The sequence below is a fragment of the Lolium rigidum genome, chromosome 4, assembly GCF_022539505.1.
Source record: "Lolium rigidum isolate FL_2022 chromosome 4, APGP_CSIRO_Lrig_0.1, whole genome shotgun sequence".
Classification (NCBI taxonomy): Eukaryota; Viridiplantae; Streptophyta; class Magnoliopsida; order Poales; family Poaceae; genus Lolium; species Lolium rigidum.
In genome coordinates, this window is record NC_061511.1 from 174,011,261 (window position 1) to 174,028,582 (window position 17,322).

General features: G+C 47.7%; 1 protein-coding gene across 1 annotated transcript in view; it reads right to left on the reverse strand.

The window, feature by feature from the left end:
- Positions 1 to 172: 172 nt before the first annotated feature.
- The window catches only part of LOC124647815 (xylan O-acetyltransferase 5-like), a 25,055-nt gene continuing 7,905 nt past the window's right edge, over positions 173 to 17,322 (reverse strand). Inside the window, exons 3-9 of the mRNA XM_047187684.1 lie at positions 4,890 to 4,983; positions 4,205 to 4,559; positions 3,728 to 4,080; positions 2,519 to 2,690; positions 1,370 to 1,569; positions 1,094 to 1,249; positions 173 to 875 (exon numbers count right to left, since the gene is read on the reverse strand). Coding sequence (XP_047043640.1) covers positions 500 to 875; positions 1,094 to 1,249; positions 1,370 to 1,569; positions 2,519 to 2,690; positions 3,728 to 4,080; positions 4,205 to 4,559; positions 4,890 to 4,983 — 1,706 coding nt within the window. The 3' untranslated portion in view covers positions 173 to 499. The remainder of the gene's footprint in view (positions 876 to 1,093; positions 1,250 to 1,369; positions 1,570 to 2,518; positions 2,691 to 3,727; positions 4,081 to 4,204; positions 4,560 to 4,889; positions 4,984 to 17,322) is intronic.

Consider the following 17,322-nt stretch of genomic DNA (forward strand, 5'->3'; position numbering starts at 1 on the left):
TTGCTGTAACCGTTAGTTGGTAACCACAGTCCCTGTAAGCGTTCTGTCGATGTACTGGTGTCCGTCATGGAATTTATTAACTTAAAGTTGGGCTCCTCGAGCCTTATGTTCAAAAGAATGCAACAGCCTTAATGGAATGGCTGGACGATTCAGAAAAACACTACCACACAAGTTGAAGAAAAAATGTCCTCAGCTCTTACAGCCAAAAGGTTAAATATTCTCATGAGAAGAGTTGGATAACAAATTATGTACATGTATCAGCTGAAATATGACTCCTTTCCAAACGAGAAGCACCGAAGCTCCACATTCAGACGGTATAATCACTGGCAGGCCATCTTGGTTGCTTTATAACTACAATTTGCTATCCTCCGATGTACCTTCCAGAACCAACACAGGCAGCAGCGTAGATTTCTAGACCTAGAAAAATATATTATATGGCCTCAATAACCATCTTACCTCACTAACACAAGCTACCAGATTTCAAGCAGATTATACACTGTTATCTTTGAGACTGATCCTCAGTCTGCCGGCTCGACACAATGTGGCCATAAATGAACTCATTCCATGTGTCTGGCACGCCAGGGAGGCACCAGTGGATGCAGTCTGCAAACTTTCGTGGGTTAGCCTGCTGCTCCTTTGTCAGGAGCTTACCCTGTCGCAGGGTGTGCACGGATGTGTGAGCGTCCTTGCGGATCTCTGATAATGCAGTTATGTTGATGAAGTGCACAGGCACCTTCTTCATCGCCTTAGTCACTTCATTAGATGCTGTGAACAGATCCCAGTCAGTGCCGAGCTCCAACGTTTTGTTGTAATTTATCGCTGGCTGTGTCTCGGAGAAGCATTTTATGTTGTTAGGCTTGCCCCAGCCTTCACTCCTGTAACAAGTCAACCGTTGTGCATCAGCCCAGGATACTAATATGCTAAGAATTCATGCCAGAACAAATGCCACAATGTCTAGAAGCTAAAACAGTATCACACCAATGTGCAATATCACCAACATCAGCACTTCCAACCTAATAACACCGTTGATCACCAGGGAACTTGATGTAAGCAGATACAGAGTAATACATGAGTGGGGGCAAAGAGAGCTTACTGCATATGTACGGGCGACACACTCATGAATAAGACCATCTGTCTTTTGGGATCTACATTCTCTTCTACCCATCCAGACCATGTCTTCATGATCTGTCGGTATGCAACCACACGATCCAATTCATCATACTGCACCGGCTTCCTTGTGAAGTCATGCCTGTAGTCAAATTAGCATGTGTAAGACTAACATAATGTTGCACATTACTCACAAGGTGGGGTAGGACAAACTGGTTTCATGTTCATAAGGATTGGAGACTACATTATAACAGCTACTCACACAATTTTCATCTTTGGAGTGTTCATCCACCAGATGTAAGTGTTGAATATCAAGTAGTCCACCCCTATCCAGTTTGCTGCATGCTTGGCGATCGATGTTGGCATGATCATGCGGTTGGGGATGCTATGAATGTCTGGATCATCTGAGTTTGACTCAACTAGGAAAGGAGCCCAATAGAACTCAATTGTTGCATTATACTCCTGAAATATTCGAAGTAATTCTCCACGTCAAGAAACACCACAAAGCTCTGAAAGTCAATAGTCATCACACCATGGTTGGGGAACATAAATAGCACCGAAGAAAAATCGTCCATTTATTAATCATGATCTATGAAGTCAAGAGCCAGCACATCCTCTTTAAAACAATATGCAGATCATGATGAAACTTTTCAAACAGGGAGCAGTTTTTAATGAGCTAAACAGGATAGCTGGCCTAGTTCGAGAGAATCTATCCTATACCAGCTGCTACACCCATAACCCCATTCCTGTGACCTCCCATAATCCCATCCATTATTTTTCTCTCCTCTCGTGAAGCCTTCTCGATGTGCTAGAGCTCCCAGAAGGTGGTGGCATGAACTAGTTGCGCTACAGCACTGGCTACTATGATCAGAAGAAGTGAACAGCACACATCAGTGCACTATGCATCATCATCTAGTCTGCCACTACCTACAGTCTGCTTCACTTGGAATGAATACCAAGTCAAGTGAAGTCCTGTACCTCCCACATGCACAAGAACATAATTCTACTAAATCAAGTTGCCTCTGATCTGCTTCTCCTTTTCTGTATCAAACTACCTCTGATCAACTTCCTTGATCACAATGAATTTGTTTATGGAACTAATGTGCATGCTTGTGATGTTAGATGTAAGAAAACCCGTCTTTGTAAAAAGGAATAAATCAAATAAACTGGTAACGAGTTCAAACATTCCTGCTCAGTTTGGAATAAGAAAGAGCAACCAGCTAATAAATACTAATACATCCAGTGGCTTGGGTGGTTCGATCACCGGTCCTACTTCAAAAATTACGCTGGTTAAGAGCAGCATTTGACCAAGCTGTTTCTAGCCATATCATTAGTACTACAGTGTTTCTCTACTGGAAGAAAAAATAAATAAATTCATCAGCAAGAAGCAGGTATAGTGAATATTACTTACATGAAGGCGGAACACATTTAGAGAACCATTCTTGACAAGCTTTTTCTTATCCCACGGAGCCTCAGCCTGGACCAGGCACACCATGGATTCCCACTGGTTCCGATTCAGTGAATCCCCCACAAACATCATTCTTTTGTTCCTTAGCTTCTCAAGAAGCAACTTAGCGTCGAACCTGGCAGCAAAGTTGAAACATGCCAATTAAGTACTACTAAGAAACAATTGATTTCTATAAATACCGAAGAAGAACCCGCTTTGATGTTTCTCTTAGCCAACGTTCATTCAACAAGATTGTACAGGTCAGACTTGGTTCAGCTAGCCACAGTTATAATTGTGTGCCTATAATTTGGCTAAAATGCAGGTTCCTTCTACACTCCAAAGTCCCTTACAATGATAGAGTAACACACTCAGAAACCAGAAAGTACTACCACATAACTCGAAACTGCTCCAGCCATGTGCACACAATTGTTAGAAGTTTGTAAAATGCAGAAGCTGATGTGATGTCAAAGTCAAACAACAGCTTCCATTTGTTTCGAGGTCCCAAACCACTCATATCATATCCACATCGCCCTCACCCAACAAACTCTGTGTAACGAAGGGGCCTTCTGCACCGGAAATTCTGCACCAGCCATTAAAATCGCCTAAGCTACTTAAAGAAAGACCCTGGTTGGTCAATGAGTGGCAATCAGTTTTCTTCTTCTTCCGCTGTACTCCATCACCTAACCAATTAAAGAGCCCCTTATACCAATCTTAGTTACCAAGCAAGGAACATAGGTAATGAATCAGGCGCACCAAACGCGTGCCCCTGCAATGATCCGGCAAAGCCACTTGCCTTGATGAAGCTTTGAGCTAACTGACAGCGAGGACGGAACCCTGGGCATGGTGGTTTGTTGGGGAATAATCGCGGCATCGCGTGAACAGCCATCGCAAATAGAATTATTAAATATAATAAAGCACCATGTGTGTATTTCGGTAGGATTGGAATGGAAAAATGCGAGGCGTGATCTGGCCATTTGCAGCCGCGCATACGATGCAGCAGGAAGGAGCACAGCGAAAGCACACCACACACCCACCCAACCCACCATCGCCATATGCGCGAATACGTGTTGTGCGTGCGTACAGACAAATCTGACAAGACGCCGGCCGGGGAAAACAAACAAAATACTACTACTGTAGTAGTACTGTTGTTAACGAAGGAATGAAGGGTAGTACCTGGGCAGGTCGCAGCCGTCGGGCTGCCAGCGCCACTTCTGGTAGTCGTCGCTGCGGCGGCCGTTGCGCATGCAGACGACCTGCTCCGTGAGGAACTCGCAGTCGGCCTCCTTGTAGAGCGGCGCGTTGGCCTCGTCGTGCACCCACCTCCCGCTGTACAGGTCGCAGCCCGGCGACGCCACGTCCTTCAGGACCGCCGCGGGCGGCGACTCGTCCGCGCGCTCCCCGGGGCTGGAGCCGGAGCTGGACGCCTCCTCCGCCTGCCCGTGCCGCGGGGGCGGGTCGCTCCGATCCGTGGCCGACCCCGCCGACTCCGCTCCCTGCGCCGGTGGCGCGCGCGGGCCCGCCTCCTCCTGCACGGTTTATTGGTTTTCCCCAGGTTAATTACGACGGAGAGGGTCGCCGGCGAGCACGTGCGTACGGGAGAGGAGAGCGGTGTGGTGGTGCCTAGGTAGGAGGAGTGGTTGGATTGCTTACGGTGGTGGCGGCGGAGGACCGGTTGTAGCCGCTGTGGCGGCGCAGCGAGGCGGCGATGTGGGCGCTGTCGTAGAGGACGGAGACGCCGAGCAGCGCGGCGAGCGCGAAGACGGCGGCGATCTGCGCCCGCCGGCTGGGCGCGCCGAGCGTCACCGCGGCCTTCCGGCGCGGGATCCGCATTGCCGCCGCCGCCGCCAGCCTCGGGCTAGCCAGCTGCTCCGCCGGGGATTTTCCCCAACCAGCCGGGCGCGCCGAGGAAGGCAGGCGCGCAGAGCAGAGCAGCTTTGGAATCTGAGGAGAAGGAAATCCTCTGCGGCTTCCGGGTTCTGAGAGAAGGGAAGGGAATAGACGGCAGCTGCAGCAGAGGCAGGCAAGCAGACAGAGAGAGAGAGAAACAAGCGGCTGGGCACGCCCTTCTATGGGGCGAGGAGAGGGGAAGAGGACAAGGGTGCGAAGGGCGAGGTGGGCCCGGTCCGACGCGTGGGCCCAGGCTTTGAATGCGACTACCTTTCGTACTATTGCAACAGGAAAGAAAGAGCATTGGAGAATGGAGATGGCCCCCAAACGCACGGTAACCTCGATCGAATCTTTTGTTTTTGTTTTGCCAGGGTAACCTCGAATCTTTTTTCTGGTTTAACCTTGTCTGTTGAGAGTTGAGACAGGGCGGTCTTGCCGACGGTCAAACCAGCAGAGGCAGGTGGTGCCCGTGGTGGTGAACTCTTCTGGATCAGCCCACCTCTCCCCTTCCTTTTTCATAGCGTTCCAGCGCACCTGTCCATCTGTCCCGTCAGTGGAATGCAAGTGTCCGCGATATTCAGGAAACATTTTATTTTCCAGGGGAAAGAAACTACCGTGTTTCATCCACGCTTTTGAAAAAATACCAGTGAATATTAGACAAAAATAACTTAGCATAGAATGGGTTGATCTGAAAAAAATCACGAAGCTTGTCCAATATTCACATCCACGCTTTTGAAAAATATCAGTGAATATTGGACAAAAATTACTCTGTTTTAAAAAAACTTAGCAGAGAATGGGTTGATCTGAAAAAAATAACGAATATTGGACAAACTTTGCATGAGATGGATTGATCTGAAAATTTCATAAAGTCGCTCCTTTGCATGAGATTGAGACTCCATGCTAGATAGCATGACGGCCTGGCCTATAGTGTCATGCTAGATAGCATGGACAACTAGCTTTAGAAGGAGAGCATATCCTCCTAGAGCATATCTAGCGAAACAAAGAAAAAAGAAATCCATCATGAATAGTGTAAAAAAGAAAGACACAACCGCAAAATACCACTATTCACATAGCAATTTGTCTTTTTTGTTGGTTGTTTTTCTTTGCTTATTTCAAATTTGGTTCTGAAAATTTCGAGGCAATGTGAACGCTCGTCTTGTGAACACCCACGATTCTTTTTGACCTTTCTAGATACTTAGAGCATCTTTAGCAGATACCTATTCTGTCGCATATCTAATTATTTTCCGATTTTAGGCAAAAATTATGCCCAAAACACTACATCTCGGCCCACAGCGAGTTTCGCGATCGGGTACCCAAGAGCGGCCCACGAAATCCCTATATAAATGGATGCAAGGGTTTGGATGTGGTACCACCGCATCCATTTCTCCTCCTCTCTCGCTTGTCGCCGCCGCCGATTCCCACCAATTCTAGCTGCCCAAATCAAATCTCTACAACCGGTTGCCTCCTATCCACCCTCTCTACGACCTCATGCTATGGCGCCACCCAATTTCAACCATGGCGCGGCATTAATCGGGCGTGCGGTGGAGGCTCCACGTTGGCGAGGCGAGTGCCGGAGACAGAGACCGAGCGCACGTCGTGCATCTCCAAACAAGTGCATCGATGCGACGAGCTCCCCACGTGGCACAACATCCTCCCGCCGCAACCCGCATGACGATGAGGTGGGGCCTGATGGCGTGTATTTCACACGTTCGTTGGGCAACCCCAAGAGGAAGGTATGATGCGCACAGCAGCAAGTTTTCCCTCAGAAAGAAACCAAGGTTTATCGAACTGGGAGGAGCCAAGAAGCACGTTGAAGGTTGATGGCGGCGGGATGTAGTGCGGCGCAACACCAGGGATTCCGGCGCCAACGTGGAACCTGCACAACACAACCAAAGTACTTTGCTCCCAACGAAACGATTGAGGTTGTCAATCTCACCGGCTTGCTGTAACAAAGGATTAACCGTATTGTGTGGAAGATGATTGTTTGCAGAGAAAACAGTAAAAACAAGTATTGCAGCAGATTTGTATTTCAAGTATTAAAGAATGGACCGGGGTCCACGGCTCACTAGAGGTGTCTCTCCCATAAGATAAAAGCATGTTGGGTGAACAAATTACAGTCGGGCAATTGACAAATAGAGAGGGCATAACAATGCACATACATGTCATGATAAGTACAGGTGAGATTTAATTGGGCATTACGACAAAGTACATAGACCGCCATCCAATCGCATCTATGCCTAAAAAGTCCACCTTCAGGTTATCGTCCGAACCCCCTCCGGTATTAAGTTGCAAAGCAACGGACAATTGCATTAAGTATGGTGCGTAATGTAATCAACAACTACATCCCCGGACATAGCGCCAATGTTTTATACCTAGTGGCAACAAGCACAACACAACCTTAGAACTTTCTCGTCACCTGTCCCAGTGTCAATGCGGGCATGAACCCACTATCGAGCATAAATACTCCCTCTTGGAGTTAAGAGTAAAAACTTGGCCAGAGCCTCTACTAATAACGGAGAGCATGCAAGATCATAAACAACACATATGTAATAACTTGATAATGAACATAACATGGTATTCTCTATCCATCGGATCCCGACAAACACAACATAGAGTATTACAGATAGATGATCTTGATCATGTTAGGCAGCTCACAAGATCCAACAATGAAGCACAATGAGGAGAAGACAACCATCTAGCTACTGCATATGGACCCATAGTCCAGGGGTGAACTACTCACTCATCACTCCTGGAGCGACCATGGCGGTGTAGAGTCCTCCGGGAGATGAATCCTCTCTCCGGCGGAGGTGCCGGAGGAGATCTCCGATAATCCCCCGAGATGGGATTGGCGGCAGCGGCGTCTCGATGGGTTTTCCGTATCGTGGTTTTTCGCCTCGGGGTTTCGCGACGGAGGCTTTAAGTAGGCTGGAAGGGCGAGTCGGAGGGCCGACGAGGGGCCCACACCACGGGCGGCGCGGGCCCCCTTGGCCGCGCCGCGCTCGTGGTTTGGCCACCTCGTGGCCCCACTTCGTATGCTCTTCGGTCTTCTAGAAGGTTCGTGGCGAAATAGGCCTCCGGGTCTTGATTTCGTCCAATTCCGAGAATATTTCGTTACTAGGATTTCGAAACCAAAAACGGCGAGAACAAAGAAGCGGCACTTCGAGCATCTTGTTAATAGGTTAGTTCCGAGAAAATGCACGAATATGACATAAAGTGTGCATAAAACATGTAGGTATCATCAATAATATGGCATAGAACATAAGAAATTATCGATACGTCGAAGACGTATCAAGCATCCCCAAGCTTAGTTCTGCTCGTCCCGAAGAGAGTAAAACGATAACAAAGATAATTTCGAAGTGACATGCCATCATAACCTTGATCATACTATTTGTAAACATATGTAATGAATGCAGCGATCAAAACAATGGTAATGACATGAGTAAACAAGTGAATCATAAAGCAAAGACTTTTCATGAATAGTACTTCAAGACAAGTATTAATAAGTCTTGCATAAGAGTTAACTCATAAAGCAATAAATCAAAGTAAAGGCATTGAAGCAACACAAAGGAAGATTAAGTTTCAGCGGTTGCTTTCAACTTATAACATGTATATCTCATGGATAATTGTCAACATAGAGTAATATAACAAGTGCAATATGCAAATATGTAGGAATCAATGCACTGTTCACACAAGTGTTTGCTTCTTGAGGTGGAGAGAGATAGGTGAAGCTGACTCAACATAAAAGTAAAAAGAATGGTCCTTCAAAGAGGAAAGCATCGATTGCTATATTTGTGCTAGAGCTTTTATTTTGAAAACATGAAACAATTTTGTCAACGGTAGTAATAAAGCATATGAGTTATGAAAGTTATATCTTACAAGTTGCAAGCCTCATGCATAGTATACTAATAGTGCCCGCACCTTGTCCTAATTAGCTTGGACTACCGGATCTTTGCAATGCACATGTTTTAACCAAGTGTCACAATGGGGTACCTCCATGCCGCACAGTACAAAGGTCTAAGGAGAAAGCTCGCATTTTGAATTTCTCGCTTTTGATTATTCTCAACTTAGACATCCATACCGGGACAACATGGACAACAGAGATAATGGACTCCTCTTTAATGCATAAGCATGTGGCAACAATTATTATTCTCATATGAGATTGAGGATATGTGTCCAAAACTGAAACTTCCACCATGAATCATGGCTTTAGTTAGCGGCCCAATGCTCTTCTCTAACAATATGCATGCTCCAACCATAAAGGTGGTAGATCTCTCTTACTTGAGACAAGACGGACATGCATAGCAACTCACATGATATTCAACAAAGAATAGTTGATGGCGTCCCCGGAAACATGGTTATCGCACAACAAGCAACTTAATAAGAGATAAAGTGCATAAGTACATATTCAATACCACAATAGTTTTTAAGCTATTTGTCCCATGAGCTATATATTGCAAAGGTGAATGATGGAATTTTAAAGGTAGCACTCAAGCAATTTACTTTGGAATGGCGGATAAATACCATGTAGTAGGTAGGTATAGTGGACACAAATGGCATAATGGTTGGCTCAAGGATTTTGGATGCATGAGAAGTATTCCCTCTCGATACAAGGTTTAGGCTAGCAAGGTTATTTGAAACAAACACAAGGATGAACGGTGCAGCAAAGCTCACATAAAAGTCATATTGCAAACATTATAAGACTCTACACCGTCTTCCTTGTTGTTCAAAACTCAATACTAGATGTTATCTAGACTCTAGAGAAACCAAATATGCAAACCAAATTAGCAAGCTCTAAGTATTTCTTCATTAATGGGTGCAAAGTATATGATGCAAGAGCTTAAACATGAGCACAACAATTGCCAAGTATCAAATTATCCAAGACATTTTAGAGTTACTACATGTAGTATTTTCCAATTCCAACCATATAACAATTTAACGAAGAACAAACTTCGCCATGAATACTATGAGTAGAGCCTAAGGACATACTTGTCCATATGCTACAACGGAGCGTGTCTCTCTCCCATAAAGTGAATGCTAGGATCCATTTTATTCAAACAAAACAAAAACAAAAACAAACCGACGCTCCAAGCAAAGTGCATAAGATGTGACGGAATAAAAATATAGTTTCAGGGGAGGAACCTGATAATGTTGTCGATGAAGAAGGGGATGCCTTGGGCATCCCCAAGCTTAGACGCTTGAGTCTTATTAGAATATGCAGGGGTTGAACCACCGGGGCATCCCCAAGCTTAGAGCTTTCACTCTCCTTGATCATATTGCATCATACTCCTCTCTTGATCCTTGAAAACTTCCTCCACACCAAACTCGAAACAACTCATTAGAGGGTTAGTGCACAATAAAAATTAACATGTTCAGAGGTGACACAATCATTCTTAACACTTCTGGACATTGCATAACCCTACTGGACATTAATGGATCAAAGAAATTCATCCAACATAGCAAAAGAGGCAATGCGAAATAAAAGGCAGAATCTGTCAAAACAGAACAGTCCGTAAAGATGGATTTTATTAGGCCACCAGATTTGCTCAAATGAAAATGCTCAAATTGAATGAAAGTTGCGTACATATCTGAGGATTATGCACGTAAATTGGCTTAATTTTCTGAGCTACCTACAGGGAGGTAGACCCAGATTCGTGACAGCAAAGAAATCTAAAACTGCGCAGTAATCCAAATCTAGTACTTACTTTACTATCAAAGACTTTACTTGGCACAACAAAACTCAAAACTAAGATAAGGAGAGGTTGCTACAGTAGTAAACAACTTCCAAGACACAAATATAAAACAAAAATACTGTAGTAAAAACATGGGTTGTCTCCCATAAGCGCTTTTCTTTAACGCCTTTCAGCTAGGCGCGAAAGTGTAACTCAAGTGTTATCAAAGGGCGGTGCATCTACAGCGGGGTTTGGAGTTTTCTCAACCATGCATAGTATATTGGATACATAAGTTTCAGCGTCTCCCTTTTCATTAGTCTTGGGCTTGCTACTCTCATCAAACAAATTTTCAGGAACAAGCCAAGCATAGTTATTTTCTAGTGCATCATTCATAGCTAGGAGTTTACATGGTATTGGTGCTTTGATCTCCCCACCATCATTAGCATTATTAGTGTACCTTATCCTATCCATATCCATTTTTTCAAGGAGACCAACAAAATTAGTATGAGAACCAAGCATATTAAATTTAGCGAAGACCTTTCTAGCCTCTCTTGCTAGACCACCAAATTCTCTAAGAAGGGTTTCTAAAACAAAATCTTTCTTTTCCCCCTCTTCCAAATCACCAAGTGTAAGAAACATGTGTTGGATTATAGGATTGAGATTAACAAATTTAGTTTCCAACGGAGCGAACTAAAGCAACGGCAGAGCAATTTCATAAGTAGGAGCAAGTTCTACCAAGTGTCTATCTTCAAAATCTTCAACGGTACTAACATGGGTGAAAAATTCTTCTATATTGTTCCTCCCAATTATAGACCCTTGTCCTACCGGTATGTTTTTTGTGGTAAAATTAAAAGGAAACATGATGAAATAAGTAAAGCAAATGCAAGTAACTAATTTTTTTGTGTTTTTGATATAGAGTGCAAGACAGTAAATAAAGTAAAACTAGCAACTAATTTTTTTGTGTTTTGATATAAGTGCAGCAAACAAAGTAGTAAATAAAATAAAGCAAGACAAAAACAAAGTAAAGAGATTGAGAAGTGGAGACTCCCTTGCAAGCGTGTCTTGATCTCCACCGGCAACGCGCGCCGGAAAAGAGCTTGATGGCGTCTATTTCACACGTTCGTTGGGCAACCCCAAGAGGAAGGTATGATGCGCACAGCAGCAAGTTTTCCCTCAGAAAGAAACCAAGGTTTATCGAACCAGAAGGAGCCAAGAAGCACGTTGATGGTTGATGGCGGCGGGATGTAGTTGTTGCGGTCAGAAACCCACCGGCGGGCAGCGACGGGCAACACCGTAGAGCCGGGAACAACTCAGGGCTGCGGCTGGCCCTGGTCCCTCAGAGAGACGGCCCGCAAAGCCTTCTGGTCACACGTCCGATGCTGTCGCAAGGGCGTGCCACCCGACCTATACCCGGTCGGGAAGGTGTTGGATGATGCCTCGCTTAGTTTCCTGCATGTCATACACGTAAACATTAAATACGAGCCTCGATCGGCTCTCGGGTTATCCCGTGAATCGGCTCAAAGAGCCGATCCACTCCATGATTCGTACGAGGTGTACGAATATATGGTGGTCCTGCTTGATCAAGATAAAGCTAAAGCAATCTACGACGATTTAGGGTTTTCACCGCATAATCGGATCATCCTACTCACGATTGGGCCTCGCGCTCGCGTACGGTGATCGTAAGCCGATCCTAGACAGGGCCTAAAAACCAACACGAGGTTGATCCCCGGAACATCCTGTCTAGGGCTAGCAAACTACACCCTACACGCCGCTGGATCCTCCAACCCTTTGTAAGGCCTAACTATTGCGGATATTAAACTAATCCTTGAAGAACAAGGAGCAACCGTAACGGATCGGATCTACTAAACAATGATCAAGCGGGGTGCCGCCCCTACACCTAAGATAGGTGTAAGGGCGGCTAGACGTATAAGGGTTGCACTACGACAGCATATGATATGAAGAACAATGCTAACCCTAAAACATCTAAAATAACTACGTTGCTCGCCATCAAAAAGGCTTCAGCACGAGCAACGCATGAACAACGTAATAAGCTTGTGCTGCCTAGATCGCAAGATGCGATCTAGGCAGCATGGTGCTTACCAGGAGAAACCCTCGAGACGAAGGAGTTGGCGATGCGCCGAGATTGATTTGTGTTGAACGTTGGTTGTTGTTTATTTCACAAACCCTAGATACATATTTATAGTCCAGGGGACTTTCTAATTCAGGCGTGCACCTAACCGTGCACGGGTAAAACTCTACCTTCTAAATTAAGATACGATCTACTATAATACAGATACACTGGCAATTTAGCCCAACATCTTCGTGTCAGGCCGGTTCAGAGATCCTCCACGCGTACATCTTTCAAGCCCATCTCATCTACGGCCCATCTCCTGATTTGGCCAAAATCTGGTGATAACACATGCCCCCTGGTTTTGGTAATGATAATTTCAAAACCACCCTGTTTTTACTCCGAGGGGTCATGTCGTGGCAGTGCAGAACCGTCGCAGTATTTTTCATCATGACGACTTGCCTTCCCAACTTCTCTGCACGATTTGACAGTTTTTTGGCACCACCTCCTCGAAAACTGTTCGAACATTAAACCCCACTTCTTTTATTTAACCGCACCGAACAGTTCTCCTCCTCATCCTCTCCGCATTAGCACTCCAAAAGCCCTCCTGCGCACCATGTCTTCTTCTTCCTCCGCCTCATCGGGACTTTCCCTCGAGTCCTCTTCCTCCCACGAGCCGACGCCAGAACGGGACCCACAAGAGGTCCATGCGGCCAACATCCGCCGCGCCATAGAGGCCGGGGAGGAGCCCGGCCATGACTTCTCCATCGCGGTCCGAGGACGACAAGTCCTCGACGGACGGGGAGAGCGACCTCCGCTTCCTTGCCGACGGGGAATCGGAGGAGGAGAGCGATGACGATCGCTTCTCTCGGGATGACTTCACCTCCTCCGAGGAGGTGAAGGAGGAGGAGGAGGAGGAGGACGACGACGACGACAGCTCCTCGACGAGCCGCCGGCCAAGCGCCACCGCGCCCGGCCGGGGAATCTCGGTGATTTCGACGCGCGACGACGACGACGACGGCGAGGATGAGGACAACGAAGGTCCTGCCGGCGGCCGCTACGGCAGCGATGGACGAGCCCGGCCGGGAGCGGCGCCGACGCGCGGCGACGAGGGTGACGACGAGGGCAGCGACGGCCCGTAGATAGGACCCTTAGCGTAGGATCGGTAGTAGTAGACGGGGCAATGTATCCCCTTAGTACTCCCTTTGAGAGCAATCAGCTCTTCTATGTAAGAAATCTTGTTTATCAATGAAGAAATTCCCCAATTTGATTTTGCCGATTTCCTTTAGGCCAATTTAGCCGATTTCTCCTCATACTGATTCCGCCGATCATCGCTTAGCCAATGCTCAATGAGCCGATGACAACACATCGGTCTCTCATAATCCGTTCTTCATCTTTTCCGACCCAGGAGTGACCGTGAACTTGGTCAATGTCTAATAAGCCGATGCTAACGCATCAGTCCTTCATCTCTCCAACTGATGCCCTTGATTTCTGGTGGACAATGTGGAAGACCAACGCTTTTAAGAGAGCCCCAGAACCACTCGCTGAAACGACACGATGCCGAGCCGATACCTCCGGATATTCGGATATTCGGTAATATTCTTAACGCCGCCCAATCCCTTCGAAGAAGATTATGATGGAGGGCCAGCCGATGAAATCTCAATCGGCTTCTTAGGAACAGAATATCTACGCAGTCAGTTGCCCCCCGAGCCTCAATCAAGGCGAGAACAGCAGTGAGCCAATCAAATGTGCCACCATCAGCCTCCAAGTCACAATGCAGAGCCAGCCGATTTCAACAAAATCGGCTCCCCAGAGCAGAGAACCTTCAGGGTGAGCTGCCCCCCGAGCTTTTTCAGTCCACTTCTTGCGCCTTGCTTAGTCAGATCGGCTCCTTTCCTTTGGCGGATTTGATGCAACCCATCCTTAACACTGATCCGCACGTCCATGCTGCTCTTGGCATTGGTCGTGGTCATAATCCCTCAAACTTGCCCCGGCTGATATCGCGGACTTGAATACTCGCAAAAAGAATTTGGAGGTTCTTGAAGAGAGGATCTGAGCCACCAAACCACTCCATTGAGGAGTTCTTCCATTAGAGTCTCTCTTCGTGACCCACTTCCTGCTCCATTGACCCTCTGCTTATAACAGTTATACCTCTTGATTTCTATCCTTAAGTCGATGTCTGCGCATCGGCTGTGCTTAAATTTTTTTTGAATTTTTTACAGCCGATTTATGTATCGGCCCCCATACTTCAATACCCATCATCAAAGAATATCTTGGGCTGCCGGGTATTTGAAAGACACTTCCACTTCTTATCCTCGCGTTTTATCAACCTAGGAGCCCCCCGAGCCGATTCTTTCAAGTAATTGAGGGTATCGGCTCTTCAGGTATTCCCTGTTGGATCAAATGTTGAACCCAGGCAGAATGTATAGTGAGGACAATTTTGGCCGATTGCTGGAATCGGCCTCCATGTTGCTTGCTCGATGAAGGTTTTGTAACGTTCCTCCATAGATCCTTGGGGCCGATCTCCTGGATCGGCACCGCCACGTTCGTTCATCGATGTTGCGTTCGCTACACGGTCGGGCCCGTGGATAAGACCAACCTAGCCCCATCCTGTGTCACGTTGATGTGCTCGCAGACGTCGAAATTGGGTGCCTCGTGTAATCCTGGAGCACCAAACTCCGTTGGAAGGACGAGCACCATGTTTGTGCCAGCCGATGTCTCATCATCGGCTTTCCTTTGCTTGGGGCACCACTCCATTTTCGTGGTCGACCCTCTTCATCCAGGGTTCGCTGGATCTTTGCGGCCGGATCAGGTCGCGCCTTCCTTAGCGTGTGCGGGTATAACCTTTCGGCTTCCTCCAAGCCGCGCAATCGCCGAACCCTACGCTTTTGGGAACGGCTGAGTCCATCAGGGCACCACTTTGGCCGGTGGTACCTGTCTTCTTCTTCTTCTCCCTCGTCTTCCAAATCCTCAAGATCTTCCATCCGAGGGGACTCAGCGCGTTTGCTTCGATGCGGGAGAGGCCCTAGACGCTTGAACACGGACACGTTAGCTGCATCCTTCTTCTTTTGTTTGCATTCGGGCGTTGCCGATTGTAGGCAATCGGCTCATCCCCGAATCCCGGCGGTGTCCGAAGAAGGGGCAGTCCCGGTGCCTATCCACGTCGTCTTGCTCTCTCGACTTTTCCTTGGCGTGGCGCTCATATCGCTCCTCGTCGCGATCATGCCGACGACGTCTCCTGTCGTCCCTAGCCAGACGATCCTTTTCATCATCGTCGTTGTATCGCCGGCGTTGGTCATACTGACTCACATACTTGTTGAGGAGGTGATCAGAGAGAGGTCGCTGATATCTTATGTTCTTCACTTCTCCCTCTGTGACGTAGCGCTTGCCATCATGACGGAGCCGATCGCGTGGAGCGGCTTCCTCCGTGTCTTTGCTATGAGAGCAGCTGCCCTCATCTCCGTCCTTACCGAGTGGTGCCCGAGTCCCACCATGTTGATATTGCACGAGAAATCTGGCTGGCACCCTCCATGGTAAGTATACTCCACCATATTAACGGCGGGGAAGGGGTGTGTGTCGACCTTCATAGCGTGCCGGTTGAAAATTAGCCGCCCTTTTTCTATCGCCATTTGGATCTGCTGACGCCACACCCTGCAGTCGTTGGTGGCGTGGGTGAACGTGTTATGCCACTTGCAGTATGGCTTTCCGTTCAGCTCTTGCACCGTGGGGATCTTGTGGCCTTCGGGTACCTTTAGATGCTTCTCCATGAGTAAGAGGTCGAAAATCTGCTCAGCTTTGGTCACGTCGAAGTCGAACCCTTTTGGAGGACCTTGTGGCTTAACCCACTTACAGGACACGGGGCTTGCCGCCCGAGGCCCATTCAGCCATCGCTACCTCTTGATCTCCCGCAGCACCTTCATCCTCGTACGCCTCAACCGGGACCACCGCACGCTTGAATTTGTCCCGGTAAACATCCGGGTGGCGCCGTGTTCATATGCCGACGCCTACGCACCATGTGCGCCAATGAAGGGTAGTTCGCTTGGGAGGCCACGTCCTTGATCGATGATGAGAGACCCACCACCGCCAACTCGATCGCTTCTTTTTCACTTACGTGAACCGAATAGCATCGGTTCCTCACGGTCTCGAAGCGCTGGATGTATTCGACACTTCGTTTCCCCGCGCTTCGTCGTACTTGTGCTAGATCGGCAATGCCAGCCTCGGAAGCCTCCGAGTGATAGTGCTCATGGAAGCTGCTCTTCCAACTGCTTCCAAGTCCGGATTGAGTTCGGTGGCAGCGATGTGTACCACCCGAAAGCCGATCCTGTGAGGGACCGTGCGAAGAACCTCACACGCAGCTCGTCTGATGCTGAGATCGTGCCCAGCTGTCCAAATATCGGCTCACATGCTCGATGGAGCTGGAACCATCTGATCCACTAAACTTTATGAAGTCAGGGAGCCGATATTTGGGTGGTAGCGGGATCAATTCGTACTCGTTGGGGTACGGCTTGGTATAGCCGATTGCCCTCCTTTTCGGCATCATGCCGAATTGGTCTTTCAGAATTGTACAAATCTGATCCGCGGTGATGGCTGAAGGTGTCGAACCCTGAAGATTCGCCGGGGTGGCATACTTAGCCAGCCATGCTTGCTTTTCCAGCTTCCGAGCCAAGCTGCAGGAGCTGAGCTCTGGAGGTTTGTCGGAGTGGCGTACTTAGCTAGCCACGTCTGCTTCTCAAGATCTGTTGCCGACGTTCCTCCTGCTGTTCCAGAAGTCCCTGCCGTCGCAGCCTGGTTCGAGAGTGTAGGATAACGTTGCATAGAAAACAAAAATTTTCCTACCGCGAACACGCAATCCAAGCCAAGATGCAATCTAGAAGACGGTAGCAACGAGGGGGTATCGAGTCTCACCCTTGAAGAGATTCCAAAGCCTACAAGATGAGGCTCTTGTTCCTGCGGTAGACGTTCACTTGCCGCTTGCAAAAGCGCGTAGAAGATCTTGATCACGATCGGTTCCGGCGCCACGAACGGGCGGCACCTCCGTACTCGGTCACACGTTCGGTTGTTGATGAAGACGACGTCCACCTCCCGTTCCAGCGGGCAGCGGAAGTAGTAGCTCCTCTTGAATCCGACGACACGACGGCGTGGTG